This window comes from Bubalus bubalis, chromosome 22 (assembly GCF_019923935.1).
Source record: "Bubalus bubalis isolate 160015118507 breed Murrah chromosome 22, NDDB_SH_1, whole genome shotgun sequence".
Taxonomy (NCBI): Eukaryota; Metazoa; Chordata; class Mammalia; order Artiodactyla; family Bovidae; genus Bubalus; species Bubalus bubalis.
The window spans coordinates 16,392,739-16,410,988 of record NC_059178.1 but is presented as its reverse complement, the minus strand read 5'-3'; the positions used below and the strand labels follow the sequence as shown (position 1 = coordinate 16,410,988).

Here is an 18,250-nt window from a genome sequence, read left to right as displayed (position 1 = left end):
CAACAGAAACAAATGACCCGAGGGACAAGGGAAGTATTTTCAGTGTGGAGCGATTTATCTTCACTTACAGGATGCTCACTCTGCAAAACAGAACTCAATTAGAGGAGATCCTAAATTCTGAAACAGCTAAGAAAATCTGCAGATCTTGCAAATGACATTTAAAAATGTTAATGTCTGAGAAAATCTTTCTTTAAAACTGATGTGTGTGGACAGTCTTTAGGGAAGGCTTTTAACACATACCTGTTCACCAAATCCCCAATTCAGGCCTTCTAGAATAACACAGGCCAATTTATTCTTCACCGATGTCAGGTTATAATTCAATAACCAATCCCGAATCACAGCTATCTCAGAGGCAGAAGGTCGCCAAAGATACAAAGGTAGTTCTTTAAACAAGTATAAAGAAACCTTATTTAAAAGAAAAATTATAATAATTAAAATCAAAATTTAAGGACAATCCTATATTACTACAATACTACATTATTAAAGTGCTTACAAAAAGTTTTCTCCAAAAGGAAGTGGGGTTTTGTTTTTTAGACAATGAAATGAACAACCAGATCAAATGAATATAAATACTAATGATACACCAAAAGCACATTTTGCAATCCTTTGTAAAGGTCAAGCTGTTTTTCCTATGTAAACTGGTGAAAACGGAAGGTGAAAGTCACTCAGTCATGTTCGACTCTTTGCCAGACCAGAATACTGGAGTGGGTAGCCAGCCGTTCCCTTTTCCAGGGGATCTTCCCAACCCAGGGATCAAACCCAGGTCTCCCACATTGCAGGCGGATTCTTTACCAGCTGAGACACTAGGGAAGTCCCTGTAAAATGGTATACTTCCATTTTTAAAAAATCACTACGTAAGATTCAAATTTAAAGTCATGATAAATCAGCAGAAAGGCATTCATTTTACAAAAAAACTTACCACTTCAAATAGTTATTTCTCCTGTAGCATTTAAAAAATTACTTCTATTAGCTTTAAAGCATTCCAGAAAGTAGATACCAAAAATGGATAGGGGTAAAGATAAGACAAGATCAACCAAGAGCTGATATTTGTTAAAACTAGATGACAGGTACACAGAAATTTATAACACTCTTCTCTACTCTTTATATACTTGAAAAATTTTGTACAAAAATCCACAGCACCACTTGTCAATAACAAATCCATATGCAAAGTAAGATACAACTGGGTTCACTTAACACAGTCTGCTTTAAGTAAGAATGATCAGAAGAGCAGTTCATTTTATAATGTCTAGAATAGTGCTGTCCAAAGGAAATCTAAAGCAAGCCACAAATGTATTTTAATTTTTCTAACAGCCATTTTTAAAAGTCAAAAGAAGCAAGCAAAATTAATTCTAACAACATATTTCATTTAATCCAATATGTCCAAAACAGTATTCCCACATCATTACAAAAGATTACTAAGATATGTTATTCTTCCGTTCATATTAAGTCTTAGAAACCCCAGGAGTATCTTACACTCACAGCATATCATAATTTGGATAAGCCATATTTCAAGGGCTCTACAGTCACATAGGCTTAGTGGTTACTCTATTGAACAACTCAGCTCAGAATACGGATCCTAGCATTTTTCAGGTTCCTGCACTGCTCCATATTGGAGGCAAAACAAAATTTGAAGACTAGAAGGAATGACTTTGAAAGACTTTTTCTTTCCTTTGCACGTGCAGTATGTGTGTGTGTGCTTAGCTAAATTTTCCTAAGGATTTGTAATAAAGGTCTTGAATAACTGAATAACAGTAACCTAAGCAATCTATCACATACAAAACTTCTCCTTTAGCCTGTGAGCATCTGACAAAAAGAACAAAATAATGGTACTAGAACAATGAGTATAGCAACAAGATCTGTCCAGAAAAGCACCTCTGTCCAGTCACACAAAATAATAGTGTAACATATATCCACCCATCAAGAATGAAAGTGAATTAACCAAGAAAGACCTCATGGACATTAAAAAATTAAAAAGGGACTGTTACAAAAACTCTATGGCCAGTAAATTCAACTGGTTAGAAGAAATGGAAAAATCCCTTTAAAAATATAAATTACCAAAACTGACTCAGAAAAAAAAAACTATCTGCTTACAATTTTCAATTTGTTATCAAAACATATCCCACAAAGAAAACCCAAGACCCAGATAACTTCACTGGTAAATGCTACCAAACATTCCAGGAAAAATTCTAGCAATCTTACAAAAATTCTTTCAAATAATAGAAGAGGAGGAAATGCTTTCCAACTCATGTTACAAGGCCAACATGACTCTAAAACCAAAATCTAACAAAATAACATTATAGATCAATATTTGCCAGGAATCCACAATAAACAATAGCAAATTGAACCTAGTAACACATAAAAAGATTAATATACTAGGATCGAGTGGTTTTTATTTCAGGAAACAATGATGGCTCAACATCTGAAAATCAGTCAATATAATTCATCATTTTAACAGAAAAAAGGATAAAAATCACAGGAGCATCTCAGTGAATGAAGAAAAAACTAAATACCCATGCATGAAAAAAGAAATTTCAGCAAACTACAAATATAAATTTCTCAGTCTACCAGAGAGTATAAATGAAAAGCCTACAGTTCGCATGATCGGAGAAGGCAATGGCACCCCACTCCAGTACTCTTGCCTGGAAAATCCCATGGACGGAGGAGCCTGGTGGGCTGCAGTCCATGGGGTCGCTAAGAGTCGGACATGACTGAGCGACTTCCCTTTCACTTTTCACTTTCATGCACTGGAGAAGGAAATGGCAACCCACTCCAGTGTTCCTGCCTGGAGAATCCCAAGGACAGGGGAGCCTGGTGGGCTTCTGTCTATGGGGTCTCACAGAGTCGGACACGACTGAAGCGACTTGGCAGCAGCAGCAGCAGCATGATACTTCATGGGGAACTTTGGAATCTTTTCTGCTATGATAAGGAACACAGTAAGGCCACTTTTACTACCTCTATTTCATACTGGAATGAATGAAAGATCTAATTCATTCAATAAAGCAAAAAAAAGAAATGATTACACAGGAAGAATCCTAGTAAGAATTCCCAACAAAACAGAATTTAAAGAATGTATTTTAAAATATATTTATGCTTTCACTGAAAGTCAAAAGATCACTAATTTTACCTGAAGAGGATATTAGGAAGATGATTTCACTAACAAAAGCAGAATGTTTCAAATTATTAAAAAAGACCAATAGGAAAATATTTATCAATTTTCAGGCTGTCATCAAAACTTATCTGAGTTCTGTACTTTGAGATGTCCCCAAGGGCTTGGTCCTTATCAACAACTATTCCTAACCCAGGGCGATTTCCACACATCTATAGCACAAATGACTTTTCCTCTCCTGCTGGGCCTCTAGAGCAAAGTTACTTTCAGACACACCCCAACCGTGTCAGTGAAAGTTTAGGTCCACAGTTCATTCCCAGACTCTGAAGCTCGAAGCTGCTTTCAGCCTAGTCCAAGGTCACAGCAAAAATATTCAAAGCCATCATATTCATCTGAAGGCAAGGGGGCTTAAACAAGTTTCTCCAAAAATGTCAGTGAGTTTAATGAACATAAAGGAACCACATGTATAAACAGAGTGGGGGGCATCTTTTATAAGATGTGCTCTAAAGAACATTATGGTTCTAATTTGCACACTTACAGCTAAGCATATTTCTGAGCACAATTATTACTGAAAGTATTATGGACCCAATTAAAAATGTTAAGTGTGGCCAAACCCAGGGAAAAAAAAGTGTCAGATAAAGGTCAACTGAAACACTCATATGACCCACTGTAGATTTTCTTGGAAGACATTCCATTAGATGACCACTCAAAAAGGAACAACCAAAAACTTGCTCTTTGCAAACTCAAAGAAACAGAAAGTAGAATGCTGGCTGCAAGGAGCTGAAATGGGATGAGGAGTTTAGTGTTTAATGGGTACAGAATCTGTTTCACAAGATGGAAGAGTTCTGTGGATGGATGGTGGTGATGGTAGGTAGCAAAACAATGTGAATGTATTTAATACCACTATACTTAAAAATGGTTAATATCATGTTTTATGTTGTGTATAATTTGGTGGTTGTGGTGGTTTAGTCACCAAGTAGTGTCCGACTCTGTGTGACCCCATGGACTGTAGCCCACCAGGTTCCTCTGTCCAATTTCCCAGGCAAGAATACTGGAGGGGGTTGTCATTTCCTTCTCCAGGGGACCTCCCCGTCCCAGGGATCAAACCCACATCTCCTGCATTGTAGGTGGATTCTTTACCGCTGAGCCACCAGGGAAGCTGTGTATAATTTACCACAATTAAATTTCTCTTAATGTAAAAAAAAGTAACATACTTTTGCAAGTCAAGGATGATATAGCCTTTATTCTTCAGTTAGGGGAAAAAACAGTCTTATAAACCAATCTGTCATTAAATTTGCTCACTCATGAGTGTGATGAAGTACAACAGTTGTCCGTCAGCTATCCTGCAGGAATGATGCAATGACTATAAGGTAAAGGCCCTGTGCAAATAAAAGCCCAGGAAAAACACTATAACTTTAAACATTCCTCCTGAAGTTACCACACATGACTACCTGCCATGAGAGAAATTCACTCATTACAGCCTTCTTATACTTTATGAAGAAAATCTTCAATAAGTATATATTTTTGAAAATGATACACTCAAACAACAGAATACTACTTGGCCATAAAAAGGGATGAACTACTGACATATGCTACAGCATGGATGGGCCTGGAAAACATCATGCTAACTGAAAGAAGCCAGTCACAAATGATCAGATATTCTGTAATTCCATTTACATAAAATGTCCAGAAAAGGTAAATCTATAGAGACAGGTTTCCCAGGTGGCTCAGTGGTAAAGAATCCACCTGCCAATGCAAGAAACATGGGTTTGATCCCCGGCTCAGGAAGAAGGAAGATCCCTTCTCCAGGAAGATCCCTGGAGAAGACAATAGCAACCTACTCTAGTATTCTCACCTGGGAAATCCCAGGGACAGAGGATCCTAGTGGGCTGTAGTCCATCGGTCACAAAAGGTCAGACATGCCTTAGTGACTGAACAACAAAAACACAGAAACAGAAAATAGATTGTGGTCACTCAGGGCTGAAGAGAATGGAAGTCTGACAGCTAAATGGTATGTGGTTTTGTTCTGAGGTGATGAAAATGTTCTAAAATTGACTGGTGATATACATACCTATCTGTGAATATACTAAGAACCACCGACTTGTACACTTTAAATAAATGAATTATATTATATGTGAATTATATTGCAATAAAACTGTTTTTAAAAACTACATAAAGATTACAAAAGGGATTGTGACAAATGACAGAACTAAATGATATACATCTTGCTCAACTTAAACTATTACTTTTAATTTTGCTTTTGATTGATTTAAAGCAGGTCTTCTTTCTTAGAGTTGTTTTCACCAAAAAAAAAAAAAATATAAGAATTATGAAGGTAAAGCAAAATTATGAAATAAAAACTATGGATTATTGTTAGGCTCTGATTAAAATAAAAGCCTGTGGATTTCCCTAGGGGTCCAGTGGTTAAGAATCCATCTGCCAATGCAGGGGACATGGGTTTGACCCCTGGTCCAAAAGATTCCACATGCCACAGGGCAACCAAGCCCGTGTGCCACAACCACTGAGCCAGCACTCTAGAGCCTGAAAGCGGCACTCACTGGGCTCACGTGCTGCCAACCACTGAAGCTGGTACAGCTACAGCCTGTGCTCTGCAACAAGAGAAGCCTACGGACCACAGCTAAAGAGCAGCCCCCGCTCACCACAACTAGAGAAAGCCCGAGCGCAGCAACGAAGACCAAGTGCAGCCACAAATAAGTTAAAAAGAAAGTAATAAATAAAAACCTCTTACTGAAGGAGGTGGGAAGTCCCTTTGCAGAGATTAAGAGATACAATCCAGTTCTTCATAAGCAGCAGCTATGCCCAAGCAGGCACAGAGCCTGTGACTTAGTAAATGCTCTCCTTACTCTGTTGTACCCATGACTCAGCCATCCCGACAACTATTTCTGTATCCCAGTAACTATTTTTCCCACTGCTCCAATACTCCAAGGTTCAAAATAAACAACAGCAACAAAAGGGGAAACAAACAAAATCAGTGCTCTTACCATTCCAACCTGGTCAATGGTGTCTTGAACTCTATCCAGAAGGACAGAAATTATCTCAGGGTGAACAGCTGTGATGGCCCCTAAAAGCTCTCGACCAACCTTTGAAAAAGTTTCTCGGGTGGACAGGGTGACATAAGACACCTAGTGGGAATGTGGAGAGACGGCATTTTTAAAACCAAGCATCAGTAAAAAAAAAAAAAAAAAAAAAAAAAAAAAAACTTTTTCATACTTTATTTAAAATGTTTTCAAGTAAAGTATCAGAAAGAATCTCAAATTGAGGCTTGGTTCACACCGTGATCAAAAGGATGTCAAAAGTTCAGAGAGCAGAGTGTCTTCCCTGAGTCTGGAAGGTGGCAGGAGGGACTGGAGAAGAAAGACAACCTACAAGGTGTAACAGTGACTTCTAGTGCTGGATTCAGAAGAAACACCAGTGTCTTCAGAGCAATTAAATAGTCCCTTCATATTAAAACTTTTCTAAATTTGAGGAAACCAATAAAATTATGAAAATCAGAATTAATTTCCTGGAAATATCTATCCTCTCCAAAACAAAGAGAGAGACTCTCTATCAGAAGAGCTCCTAATGCATCAGTGTTTAGACTTCCCTGGCAGTCCAGTGGTTACAACTCTGTGCTTCTATTGCAGGGGGCGCAGGTTGATGCCTGGGAACTAAGACCCCACATACCATGCAGCACAGCCAAAAAATAATAATAATAATCAATATTTACCAACTCTTCTTAAACAATGGGTTCAAAACTACAAGACACAACCCATTCGTGCCAGTAGTTTGGGTGGTGTTGTTGTTTTTTAACACAATGGGACAGAATGGAAAAATAAGAAAGTAGAATAAAATAGAAGAAGAAAATGTGAGAGTGCATAACTACTGATTCAATTTTATACATGTGTACACACATACACAACACACACTGGATCAGAACGCAGTTTTTACTGTAAGAACTGGTCAGAACATCTGAACCATCATTCAAGAGCATAAATAGTACTTTAGTAATATTATCTTGAGAATGCCACTTAATATATATGAAAATATATGTTCTCCCTCAGTTTTTGCAGATTATAAAGATAGTCTGGAATTTCAGATCCATCGAGGCCTTAATCGCATGCAGGGCTACTTTCAAAGTACAATAATGGGAACAGCTTATTAGGATATTTGATTCTGGAAAAGAACTTTAGATTACCCAGTCCATCATTCTCAAACTGTAGTATTGAGGGGGATGACAATAAATCTTCAGACATAATTTTTTTTATGAAGGCAAACAGATAAATGACAGCCTACGGTGAAAATGTACATTATATACACACACACATATATGTACACACACAAACTCCAAACAGCATTTTGGTAACCACTTGAGTTATGTCCCTCAACACAAGGGGTCTAACGTTCATTCTCTTCCACCATTAAGGGTGGCTGGGTGAAAAAGTAAAGAAAGCAAGGATCTCATCTCATCCTGTCATTTCACAGATAAAGAAACTGAAGCCCAGAGCGATAAGGTATCTTCTCTGATGTGAGATGGGCAACGAGGAGCAGAGTTAAAACAAAGCCAGGTGCTGTAACTCTAGGTTCAGTATTATTTCCACCATCTCATCTAAGTAGGCAGGGAAGCCAGGTTTCCATGTTCCTGGCAGGGTCAGAGGAGTGGAAATGAGGAAGGCGGGGCAGAGGGACAGAGAGAATAGAAACTACAAATGTCAGGCTGTGCCAGACTGTCTATTCTTTACCAAAACTCACACATCAAATGAAAAGAGACAGCATGGAGAAACGGGATGGGTATGATTCATATTTTCAGTACTACTTACAGACCATCTTATTCCACAAGTGCAGACAAAATGAGGCTGTCACATTTTTTTAAAGCGATCCCAAAAGAATCAATGGATGGGCAAACCAAAAGAAAATGTTTTTAGCTCATTTCTAAAACTTAATATTCTAACCTCATATATCTCCAGAACAATAATTTTTATGAAGTCTTCATCCACGTTGGTTCTTCTGGCCTGAGCCATCTGAGCAAAAGTAGTTAGAAGGCAAATCTCTTCCGAGCTATTCATGGAAGAAAGACACTTCTCAAAGTTCACAAAATGTTCAGGGTCTGCAAGTCCAAGAATATTAAAGTGGGGAGAGAATAATCATATGTCACTTTAGTTCCTCTTTCAGAGATAGATAAGATATAAAACTAAAGGATATTAAGAAATATTTAAAGATAGAAAACATCTTTGTTCTCAAATGGATTTCTACAGGCATTAGGAAGAAGGCTGGACCAGATGAAATTCCAACTCTAAATATAATGTTGGCTTAGGCAACATTTAAGAAGTCTCAGTTTCCTAATCTGTCTCTAAAGTTTATTTAGGATCAGATGCTATGTGACTGGTCAAGAGCTTTATCAACTGCAAAGCCCTGCTACTGTCACTGAGCAAGACATCCTCAGCAATACACCTGAAGCTACCCGGTAATCATCAGCCAAATGAAGGACAACTCTATTAACAAAAACTGATAAGACTAGGAAACTACTCAGTATCAACACGGCATTTCACACAAAAGACATGTGCTTATAAACGAAAATTTGGGACAAGAAATTAGCTATAATCATGACTGAAATACTGATGAATAGGATTAACAATATCTAAACTTTTGCCTATTCCTCAGAGAATGCTCTGTAAGCAATATTACATTCTGTCACTAGAGGGCAGTCTTGATAAACAGAATTGTCACATTTGACAGAAAACTAAAGGCTTCAAAGGCAAAACTCTGTAGAGGGAAGAAAATACTCTTTAAAAAATATACTCCCTGTGGAACTTTTCACAGCAAGAAAGCAACAAGTCAATAATTCCTTTTATATGTTTACACATTTGAGAAATCAAACACAGTTCATCAAATTTCCAGGATTATCAAAATATCCATAGGGTATTAACAACTCAATTTTCATTTCCTATCCCCAGATTGGGTTCATTATAGAATTTACTCTTCAGAGCATTTGAAGAATAATGAAAATTGGAATCATCATTCTAATAAGTCAAAACAACAAAGCAGTCTATTAAATTTCAAAATGATTACACGAGTACACAGAGTAAAACATCTCTTACTCCTTCTAAAAGCAGAAAGAATAAAGCCATGAAGAGAAGAAGCACATGAGACAGAGAGACGGATGCTGGCACGGCTGTACCTTGGAGGTGTTTCTTGCACTCGGCAGGCAGGAGGGCAGTACTGAGCTTGTCCAGATTCCCGCTTTCCACCTGATGCATGAGGTAGAAGAGCTTCCAGAGCATCTGGACAGACAGTGTCCCAAAGGGCATTTCTGACATAAACAGCCAAATGCCAAGTCTGCATGTATTAAGAAGAGCAGGAATAATTTCATGTATCAGTCAACTTCACCATATTGAAAAAGGAGGCAAAAATAATTCTTAAACTTTTAAATCATACTACAGCAATTCTTCTAGCATGCTTCAGTCATAAACACCTTGAGAATGTTTAACGGCAAATATACAAAGCACCTACTCTGCGCCCAGCACAGTTCTCATCACCACATCATCTATTTATCAGCACATTCCTCCTCACGAAAACCAAGGCAAGCACTATTACTGATATTATCCCCAATTTATACATCAGGCTACTAGAACACAAAGACTAATTAGAGGCAGAGCTGGGTTTTAAACCAAAGATCCTTTTAAGACCTGGCAACAGAAAGACTGCTGAGATTGGATGTATGTGTCTGAGCATGCACCAAGGTACATATGTGCACACCCAGACCTGTGCAGTTGGCAGAGGCGGGGGGAAGGACAAAAGCTCTCCCTAACTCCTTACTCAAAACAGAATGAAGTTCACAGTTCCAAATTCAAAGCCTTCCAAAAATAGCTCAGACCCATATTCCCAACCAGAGCCCTCTCTGTATTATTATCAGACCATTTTTGGACAAGGGGCTTTCCTGATGGCTCAGCAGTAAAGAATCTACCTGCAATGCAGAAGACGCACAGGAGACCCGGGTTCAATCCCTGGATCTGGAAGATGCCCCTGGAGAAGGAAACGGCAACCCACTCCAGTATTCTTATCTGGAAAATCCCATGGTCAGAGAGGCCTGGCGAGCTACAGTTCATGGGGTCACAGGAGAGTCGGACACAACTTGGCAACTAAACATCAACAAATTCCTGGACAAGCCCAGAGAGAACTCCCCAACTACAAAGCGCCATCTCTCCGTTTGTGAGGCCTTCCCTAAAGCCCTCTCCTCAGCACCACTATGAAATTCTAACCACACCTGACTATGGTATGATCACACCCACTATCAGTGTTTCTCACAGCACTGCGGGCAGAAAAATCACCTGAGACTTTGTGGAAAAGGCAGACTCCCAAGGTCCACCTAAAAGATTCTGTGTCTGCAGGTCACAGCTGGGGCCCAAGAATTTGCACCTCTTTTTTACAGTCACCCCAGATGATTCAAGACTGAGCTGGTCCTTAAACTACACAGTGAGAAATATAAATGTGCAATTTAGGTACACATACCAGCATACAGCAATTTGACAGCAGAAACCAAGTCTACTTAAACTAGTATCTCAAAAACAATACTCAATAAATGCTTATAAATATTTTGTTACATGAATTTTATCTCAAAAAATCTAAAAAAGAAAAATGGGGAGGCACTCAAAACTGTTGCTTTGGGGCAAAACTCTAATTTAATCAATTATAAATAATGTTTATTAAGAAAAACAGAAATTAAATAGTGTATGCTTAATCCATGTCTGTGGCCCACCAGGCCACTAACAGTCCAAACCACAACTGACCTCAACTCTGAAAAGCAAAAGCTAGACTTCTCTAAGTTCAAGTGGATCAGGCTTCTGTCTTATTAAATAATTATCCCAACACCTCACATTGGACTGTATATTCTTATATAAAGGATCGCCCAACAATGAGGCCTTAAAAGTAATGTCATAGACAATAAATATTTCCAGCTACAAAATTCCTATAGAGCAGACATGAAGTCGGAGAAGGCAGTGGCACCCCACTCCAGTACTCTTACCTGGAAAATCCCACGGACGGAGGAGCCTGGTAGGCTGCAGTCCATGGGGTCGCTAAGAGTCGGACACGACTGAGCGACTTCACTTTCACTTTTCACTTTCATGCATTGGAGAAGGAAATGGCAACCCATTCCAGTGTTCTTGCCTGGAGAATCCCAGGGACAGGGGAGCCTGGTGAGCTGCCGTCTATGGGGTCGCACAGAGTCGGACACGACTGAAGCGACTTAGCAGCAGACATGAAGTAAGTCTGGTTTAGGTTTCTGTAGTCTATCTTTCAGTTTGGGTTTTTTTGTTTTTTTGTTTTTTTTAGGTCAAGGGACTAACTACCGTCAGAAATTTCCATAGGACTGTCAAATAAATTTAAATTTCACAGCTTTAAATACCTGATTCTCATATAATGTGTTCTGAAATAAATTATATTCAAGAACAACAACTCTCAGCATTTTCAAATTTAAAGCAATTACCTGTGTGAATTACATAAACAATATTACAGGAGGGTTCACAGCTCAGTGCATAAGACCTCGTAAGGAACTACAGTTTTTCTTCTAGAAAAGCTCTGCCTCTCAGCTAAACAAACACAAGAGCAGGTGACAGGAGATCAGACATGGAAGGCTTCTCCCGAGCACCAGGAGGCCGGCCTCAGTGAGCAGCTGCTACTGCACTGAATCCCTAGAAGGGACCTGGTCCACCTCAGGAGACTGCCAAGTGTGGACAAGAATAATCTAACTAAATTTCTAAGCCCAAGTTCTCTTTCTCTTAGACCCACTCCTTCTAAGTACCTAATGGTAGTTTTAAGACTTAGTCAAAGAATGCTAATCTTTCTCTAAGTGAGTGGTTATCCTGTTCTTCATTTGAAACCACACAAAAACAGCCACCACTTACATCTGAAAAGTCTTCTATGGTTTAAAAATATTACTTTCCACATATTATTGCATTTCATCCTCATAACATATCCATGAGGTCAATGGAAAAAGTTGTATCATCATCGTCATCTCCACTTAATTAATGCACAAAGTGAGCCCACAAATATTAAGTGATTTGCCCAAGGTAACAGTCTTGGCAGACCAAGACTCAAAGCCACCACACAACACACATAAATAACGGGCTGAGACTAGGGGGCCATGGCAAGAGTGTCAACAGCTCAGAACAGCTCAGAAAGGGATCCAGCAGTTCATGAGTGGAGCTGGGGGGGTGGGGGAGGGGGGCAGAGTGCTGAAGCAGAACCCACTCCCACACTTCGGCAAAAACTCAGGGAAGACAGTGCAGATGAGTGGTCATGTCCCCACCTCTGCCAAAAAATGTATCCTAGGCTGTAAGCAGCAGCAACAATGGCGAGATGAGAACGCAGTCAAGGTGGTGGAGGAGGACCCCAGATCCAAGACAGTCCTAGACTTTAAATCCCATACAGTCGGACAACTTGAACAACGTTCTGAGTGCCTACTCTGCCGCACTGGGGACACTAGAGTTGGGTATGAAATACAATTCATCCCCTGCTCAAAGTTACCCCAGAAGTTCAGAGTGGCAAAACTGAGGTAGCAGAATCAGGTTATTTTTAAGACTGAAGGAAACCTGAAAGTCAAGATCATTTCAGGCAATACTACAGACAAGAAAACTAAATCCCAAACATCAACCCAAGGTAAAAAACAGATGAAATACGCTGATGTTATTATAAGAGCCCTACTTCAGTCAATGACTTTCACGCCAGTCTTCCTCACTAGCCAAGGAGCTATTTCTCGATGGTTATCATCATACATCTTACCTTTTGGCTTTCAGGACATGTAGAACAGCTCTCAAAAAGAGCTCATCAAATTCAACCTGTAGTTTCTCCACGGAGTAGGGCTGCAGGGCCAATCCCGAGCCTTGGTTGTGACTCAAATACTGGGCCCAGTGGTCGCTCACATAACCAAGGGTCATCCTGAGCATGAAGAAAGACAGCGCGGCCTTCTGTGTGAACGCACTCGACACCGGCATCTTTACTTTTGAAACATTACCTTAGTCAGCACGTCTTTGTTGCCTACTACCTTCTAGGTGCTAAAGGGATGCAATGGAGGGAAAACACCTTCCCCTCATGGAGTTGACACTGAGTGGAGGGCACAGAGACAGTAAACAAAATAAAATGCACGGTCTGTCACATGGTTATAAACGACACTGAGAAAAATCAGTAGGAGCGAAAAAGAAAGGTTTTCGAGCATGTTGGTGAGGAGGGGCCTCACTGAAGAGGGACCCGTGAGTAAAGACTGGATGCAGTCTCGGGCTATCTAAGGGAAGAGCACCCAGGCTGAAGAAGCAACCAGTGTGAAGGCTCTGAGGTGTGTTCATTGTGTTGGAGGAACAGCAAGGCAGCCAGTGTGCTAAAGTAAAGTAAATGAGAGAAAGAATGTCTGGAGAGGAAATCAGAGAGACAAGAAACCAGCCATGCAGAGTCCTGTAGGCCACTGTGCATACTGGCTTTTCCTCTGAATGAGACTGGGAGCAGCTGGGTCTGAGCAGAGGAGTGATATGAGCTGACTCATGATTTACAAGAAACAGTGGTAGCTGTTATAAGAATAAGCTGGGGGTGTGGGGGAGGGAGGGCAAAAGCGGCAAGACAAGTCAGGTGGCTACTGTGATAATCGGTGAGACATGACTAAAAATGAACTGCGGTGGCAGCAGCGAACACAGTGAGCAGAGGCTGGGTTCTGGAAGCAGCATGTTTCACTAATCCAAAGGATGCACGCCCTTCACAGTTTAATCTCTGCAACGAGAATGTGCATCAAGACTGATAACATCATAATCTGGTGGCCTTTTTTTCTTTCTTGCTGCTGAGTCACTTCAGTCATGTCCGACTCTGTGCAACCCCATAGACGGCAGCCCACCAGGCTCCCCCGTCCCTGGGATTCTCCAGGCAAGAACACTGGAGTGGGTTGCCATTTCCTTCTCCAATGCAGGAAAGGGAAAAATGAAAGTGAAGTCGCTCAGTCGTGTCCGACTCTTAGCGACGCCATGGACTGCAGCCCACCAGGCTCCTCCATCCATGGGATTTTCCAGGCAAGAGTACTGGAGTGGGTGGCCATTGCCTTCTCCATTTTTCTTTCTTAGTGGTACACAAAATGTATCTTAGGTTTGCTGGAAGATGGCGTATTGAAAGAAAAGATGACAGAATTGACCATTAGATTGGATGTGCTGTAAAAAAAGAAAAGTCAACGATGACACTAGTGCTCTGGCCGGAAAAACGGGCGCTTACTGACACTGGGCAGACTGGGAGCAGTTTGAGAGGTGGGGAGAGTGAGCCCATTTGGGGAATATTCAATTGTAATGGTCATAAGTCATCCAGTGCTGCTGAGTTATATTCAATACAGCTGGATATATTCAACACAAGCTTAGAAGAACGGTACGAAACAGAAATAGAACACAGAACTTTAACCATGTTTAGATGATACTCAAAGACATGGGAATGGGTAAAATCCCTAGAAGTAAGTTTGGAGAAAGGGGTCCAGGGATGAAGCCCTGAGGCATTCCAACATTAAGAAGTCTAGGAGGTGAGAATGAAACAACCAAGGAGGCAGAAAATGAACAGCCAGTGAAAGGAACAGGGGAACGTGGTATCCTGGAAGTCAAACAAAGAAAATGCTTTAAGGAAAAGTGACCATCCGTGATGAAGGCTGCTGTATGAACTGTGTGACAGATGAAGCAAGATGAAGACTCAGAGGTGGCTCCTGGATTAGTCAGTAGCACAAAGTTCATTAGCAACTTTCATTCTTCAGAGCTGTTTGGGTAGTGTTGGGAGGAAAAGCCTGAGTGCGGAGAGTTCAAGAACTCCAGGCATCCTATATCATTACCTGGCTTTATGAATGTGATGGATATATATCTGAAATAATTAAAATCAACTATGCTTTACAAACAAAAGTACAGAAGGAGGGGAAGTTTTGTAGTTTTTTGTAAGTTTTCTTTCAAGATAAGGGAGGTTGGATGAAATAACTATGTTTTATATACACCATAAAAATCAAAAGATTGATGATACAGAATCCTCTTGGATGTAAGTTAATTCAATGAAAAGCACTACATTTCTCAGAATTTACTCTTATTTGATAATAAAAAAAAAACCTATCTTTCACACAAATGAATGATAATGCTTTCCCAATTCAAATACAGGAGCCATTGATGAAGTCTGCAATTTTCTGGTATTTTATAGAAATCAGAATAAGAGTAAGTAAGAGAGAAAACAGGGAAATAATAGTGCAAGAGAGCTACTGCCAATTTTCCACAGCTACATGACAATTTCTAGGCAAAAGTTAGGAAGTAGAAGAGAAGAGAGTAAAGGAGGGGAAAGATCCTGTATCTTCTTCGACTCCTTCTCTCTGGCCAAGGTCAACCCAACTGCTTTGAAGATCCTGACTGCAAGAACAATTGTCTAGCAAACCAGTTAAATTTGAGATAATTAACCAAATATTCTGACTGGAAGTATTTATTTAAAATTCCCATCTAGTAGATGGTGAAGGAAATAATTCTTACTTTTATGACAAATAAGACATGAACTGTACCAATAAAATACCCACCATCACAATTATACATTGTCTGTGACTAACTGGGGCTAATAGATATACCAAGAGCAGTATTACCTGATCATATAGCCAATTCGCTTGACAAACTGCCTATAGCGTGCTCTATTGAAGGTTTCTAGCCCCACTGCCAGAAGTTCCACTAAGGAGTTAGCAAAGGCAAAAATTTTCATCATCTCTTGAGGTCTCGTTGTTTCGGGTAAATAATCACCTAAAAGTTCATCAAAGAAAAGGAAAAAAATTGTAATTACAATGGAAAAACACTGAAAGACATGGATGTCAACATATTATGGAAGAAACAAAGTCAAGGGAGAATCCTATGCTCTGGCTCCTATACCACTGTGAAATGGGATGAAACCTGAGATGAAGTACAAAACCAAAACCATTTATTAAAGCTGGGAGATGTGCGAGCTAGTCGACCTTTTGTATTTAAGCACCACAGAGGAAACTACAATCACAAGAGAGGGGAAAGAAGCCTCACCACAGAGACACAATCATCTCTGCATAGTACAGCCAGGCATAGGGGAACCCAAAATCAGGAGCCCACTCAAGATGTAAGACCTGATGCTAAGTTCCTGTGTTTGAGCTTGCCACTGCCACATTTTATATAAGACAAAAGAAATTAGTCTACCTTTTGCTTTAAACCCAAGAAGATGTTGAAACAGTTCATGAAATGGGAACTGTGACAGAAGAATAACCAAGTCATCTTCATTAAGGAGAATCCAACTGGTCTCAGGGTCTTCATCCTAAGGAAAAAGATGCAGTCTTAACAGTTGATTTGACGAGATGACACCATGGTACAGAGTTACAGGAGCTGCATTATCACAGGTCTCAGGGGTACACAAGCTGTATTCTCATGAGTCCTCATGGACTTCTCCAGGACAGAGATTTACTATCAGTCCTACTAAATGACCTATAAATCCCCTAACACTGCAAGTACAATTTTATGTGTACCAAGTCATATCCATTCTTCAGTGGCTGAAACTGCTCTCATTAGATTTCTATCCCAAAGAAGATGAATTCCTCTAGAATAGGGATCTTACTGTAAATCTCAGTGCTTTGACAATATCAATTAAAGAGCCATGCACTCAAGTCCAAGTTATTTTACCTATAAGCCTCTTCTTTCCCCCAAATTAAAGTTTACTGCAATAGTCAACTGACTTATCAAGAAGCAATTAGCATTTGCCTTGGATATCTGAAGTTCTGTCATCAATCAGAACCATTGAAAACAGGATAAAAGTAACAGTAGTCATACACAGAGCTCACATCCAGGAAATAGTTGGGGGGTTTTATTCAACTGTTGTTGTTTAATTGCTAAGTCAAATATGACTCTTTTAGAGACCCCAAGGACTGCAGCCCGCCAGTCTCCTTTGTTCATGGGATTTCCCAGGCAAGAATACTGGACTGGGTTGCCATTTCCTTTTCCAGGGGATCTTCCCAACCCAGGGATCGAACCCATGTCTCCTGCACTATAGGTGGATTCTTCACTGAGCCACCAGGGAAGCCTTTTTTGTTTGATACACAGCATTAAAGTCTCCTTAGAAACCAAATTGATTTGTGACCTAAGATATGCTACATTCAAAAGGGAATACTAGAGCTTCCCTGATGGTCCAGTGGTTAAGAATCTGCCTGCCAATGCAGGGGACACGGGTTCACTCTCTGGTCCAGGAAGATTCCATGTGCCACAGGGCAACTAAGCCTATGCTCCACAGTAGTGAGCCCAAGCTCTAAAGCCTGCTTGCCGCAACTACTGAGCCTATGCGCTACTGAAGCCCGAGTGCCCTAGAGCCTGTGCTCTGCAACAAGGGAAGCCACTGCAATGAAGAGCAGCCCCCATGTGCTGTAACTGAGAAAGCCTGTGTGCCGCAACAGAGACCCCGCACAGCCAAAAATAAGTAATTTTTAATTTTTTTTACTTAAAAAAATGGAATACTGTAAAAAGACCCAGAGATCCTGGAGAATTATCACCTCAATTTCAACAAGGGTCTAATGCAATTTATTAATAATTTCCTGAAGCCACTCAGTTCTACCCTCTTACACATCCTAAACAGTTAGCAAATAAGAGCCTCAGAAATTCCACCCAGAGCAGTAGTTCCCCGCTCTGGCCGTACATCACCATGGAGGCTTTAAACATTTGGATAGCTGGGTATAGACTGGGGCAAAGTTGCCCAGGTGGTCCTGATATACAGCCAGTGTCAAGAATAATCACTGATGTGGGTGATGCATGATGCCTTCCCTCTCAGCCTTTTCTGAGTCAACAGCACTGCCAGCGTTCCCACCCTAGGTTTCTGAATCCACTCAACATCCAGTGAGAGCTAAGGCACCATTCCCGAGTCTTTAACCATTACCCATCTTTGGGATTAAATGCAGGAAACCAACAGGAAAAAAAGACTCCTCTCTCAGGAGAGACCAGTCTTGGGGGGTGGAGGGTGGGGGAGAGAAGGAATCCTGCTCCATCACAATCTTTAGAAGACCAATTTGCACCTGAGAAGCTCTTTCCAGAAGGACTGTTCGGTCTCTGCACATCCACATCATTTACCACCATCTTCCACCTCCCACAAATCCCAGGAAGAGCACATTGAGTGTGA

The 18,250-nt window shown here is 40.4% G+C and overlaps 1 protein-coding gene across 2 annotated transcripts in view; it reads right to left on the bottom strand.

Moving 5' to 3' along the window:
• The window catches only part of EPG5 (ectopic P-granules autophagy protein 5 homolog), a 127,643-nt gene that overhangs the window by 89,067 nt on the left and 20,326 nt on the right, over window positions 1–18,250 (bottom strand). For both annotated transcript variants that reach the window (XM_025273430.3, XM_045164034.1), the window contains exons 8-14: window positions 16,294–16,408; window positions 15,723–15,873; window positions 12,884–13,039; window positions 9,282–9,439; window positions 8,056–8,210; window positions 6,109–6,249; window positions 241–405 (exon numbers count right to left, since the gene is read on the bottom strand). In XM_025273430.3, coding sequence (XP_025129215.3) covers window positions 241–405; window positions 6,109–6,249; window positions 8,056–8,210; window positions 9,282–9,439; window positions 12,884–13,039; window positions 15,723–15,873; window positions 16,294–16,408 — 1,041 coding nt within the window. The remainder of the gene's footprint in view (window positions 1–240; window positions 406–6,108; window positions 6,250–8,055; window positions 8,211–9,281; window positions 9,440–12,883; window positions 13,040–15,722; window positions 15,874–16,293; window positions 16,409–18,250) is intronic.